The sequence below is a fragment of the Austrofundulus limnaeus genome, unplaced genomic scaffold, assembly GCF_001266775.1.
Source record: "Austrofundulus limnaeus strain Quisiro unplaced genomic scaffold, Austrofundulus_limnaeus-1.0 Scaffold49, whole genome shotgun sequence".
NCBI lineage: Eukaryota > Metazoa > Chordata > Actinopteri > Cyprinodontiformes > Rivulidae > Austrofundulus > Austrofundulus limnaeus.
Genome location: NW_013952451.1, coordinates 975,995 through 977,660, shown reverse-complemented (window position 1 = coordinate 977,660; position 1,666 = coordinate 975,995). Strand labels below are relative to the sequence as shown.

At 39.3% G+C, this 1,666-nt stretch overlaps 1 protein-coding gene across 1 annotated transcript in view; it reads right to left on the bottom strand.

The window, feature by feature from the left end:
- Positions 1-607, bottom strand: part of pxdc1b (PX domain containing 1b) — a gene marked incomplete at its 5' end in the record, with an annotated part of 12,660 nt that extends 12,053 nt beyond the window's left edge. The window contains 1 exon segment of the mRNA XM_014008367.1: positions 250-607. Within this exon segment, the coding sequence (XP_013863821.1) occupies positions 250-505 (256 nt within the window).
- Positions 608-1,666: the final 1,059 nt, after the last annotated feature.

Genomic DNA, 1,666 nt, shown 5'->3' with positions numbered 1-1,666 from the left:
GTCCCTGGCAGCCCTTTAGAAAAGTTTCTGGATGTGCCCCTGCTTCTCAGACATAAAGCCACAATTTGTCCTTTTCCATTTGCAAAATGAACCCATTTTGTTGGATATTCACATTATTTTTGGATATTTTTGCACATAAAGTGAAAGGAAGCAGCTCCTGATGTCTCCATGTGACCAACTTCATCACAACTTCTGGTTAATAATAGCTGAGTTGTCATCGTTTCCTGTCTGAGTGTCACAGAGTCTAACCTTCGATCAGAGGAGACTTGGAGAGGTCTCTCCTGTCCTCAGGGAAGGACTCCAGCAGTTTCTTAAACAGCCGGCCCAGATCGGAATAACTCCGGTGCAAGTATAAGATGTTCCTGTCGGACCACTCGGTTCGGATCTCGAAGAACTCCTCTTCCTCTCCGCGCTGGCTGATGATGAGCCTCCGGGTCCCGTTGACCCAGCAGTCCCGGACAAACATGTTGACCAGAGACGTCCCTTCAAACACGGCTGATGCCATTCCTCAGCTCAGCGCGTCAGTCCCAGAGGCATGCTGGAGCTAAACTTTTCCTCCAACACAAAATCGCATTCCAGAGAAAGAAGAAAAAAAAAAGAAAGAAAGAAAAAAGGAAAGGCAACCCGAGTTTAGTGTCAGCCGTCTGTGAGCGTCAGACAGCTGCAGCTGAGTATAAAAACAGGAGGAGGAGGAGGATGTTTGCTCAGCCCATCACAGGCTTGATCTAACGTGGCATGACTTGGAGGGAAGAAAAAAAGACTAGAGACAACACTCCCACCAAACTGATTTGCCTACATCTATAGTATCCACTGTCATCATGAAGAAGTTCTAATAAGTATTTAATATAAAAAATGTTGGAGAGGAAATATCTTCTTTGTTGTTCCTAAATTCAAAAAGTCTGGAATTTTTTTTAAAAAGTTTCTTTTCCTTTTCAGTACACTTTCCTCCCCTCTGCTTCCTTCCTTCCTCCCTCCTTGACAGCAGCATATAATTATGCATGGAATGCAAAAGTCTGCAAAACAAAGTCTATTTAAGACAACTGCACTTTTTATTCTTTATTTTTTTCTAAGCCTTGGTTTTATTAACTACGTATTAATGACCCTATTTAGAAACGCCTTGCAGCTTTAAATGATATGTTTGAAGATAAATGTTGGAAAATCTCTGAGCCGAAGCTGCTGAAACTTGATTCAGTCCTRAAACAACTTTTGGGTGGATTTAAACTGACAAGAGTTATGTTCTGTGGGTTTCTTTGTGCTGATTAAGCATTTCATTCTTTTCGTTTATATTTTGGAACATTTTACACCCATCTGTGGTCATTTGAGTCTAAATTATTTATGTGAAGCAAGGATCCAGAGACAGTACTTTAGTATATTATCATTAGAATAAAGTTAGAATAAAATGCACTGTAAAACTCTATACGTTGCTTCAACGTTCAAATATATTTTAAAGAGCTGTAATTACTGTTTATGTTAAGTGAAAAAAACTGTTCTACTAATGTAATCTAGATTAGAACTCATTTTTGTGCTATTTTTGGTTGATCTGGATTAGATAATTGGCTGAATTCCAGGTGGCTGTTTAAACTTGCAAATCTACTTCAGTTGAATTAAAATGGGAAACTTGTGTTTCAACAAAGCTGGCAGGGAAATGAGTTACACATATTTATTT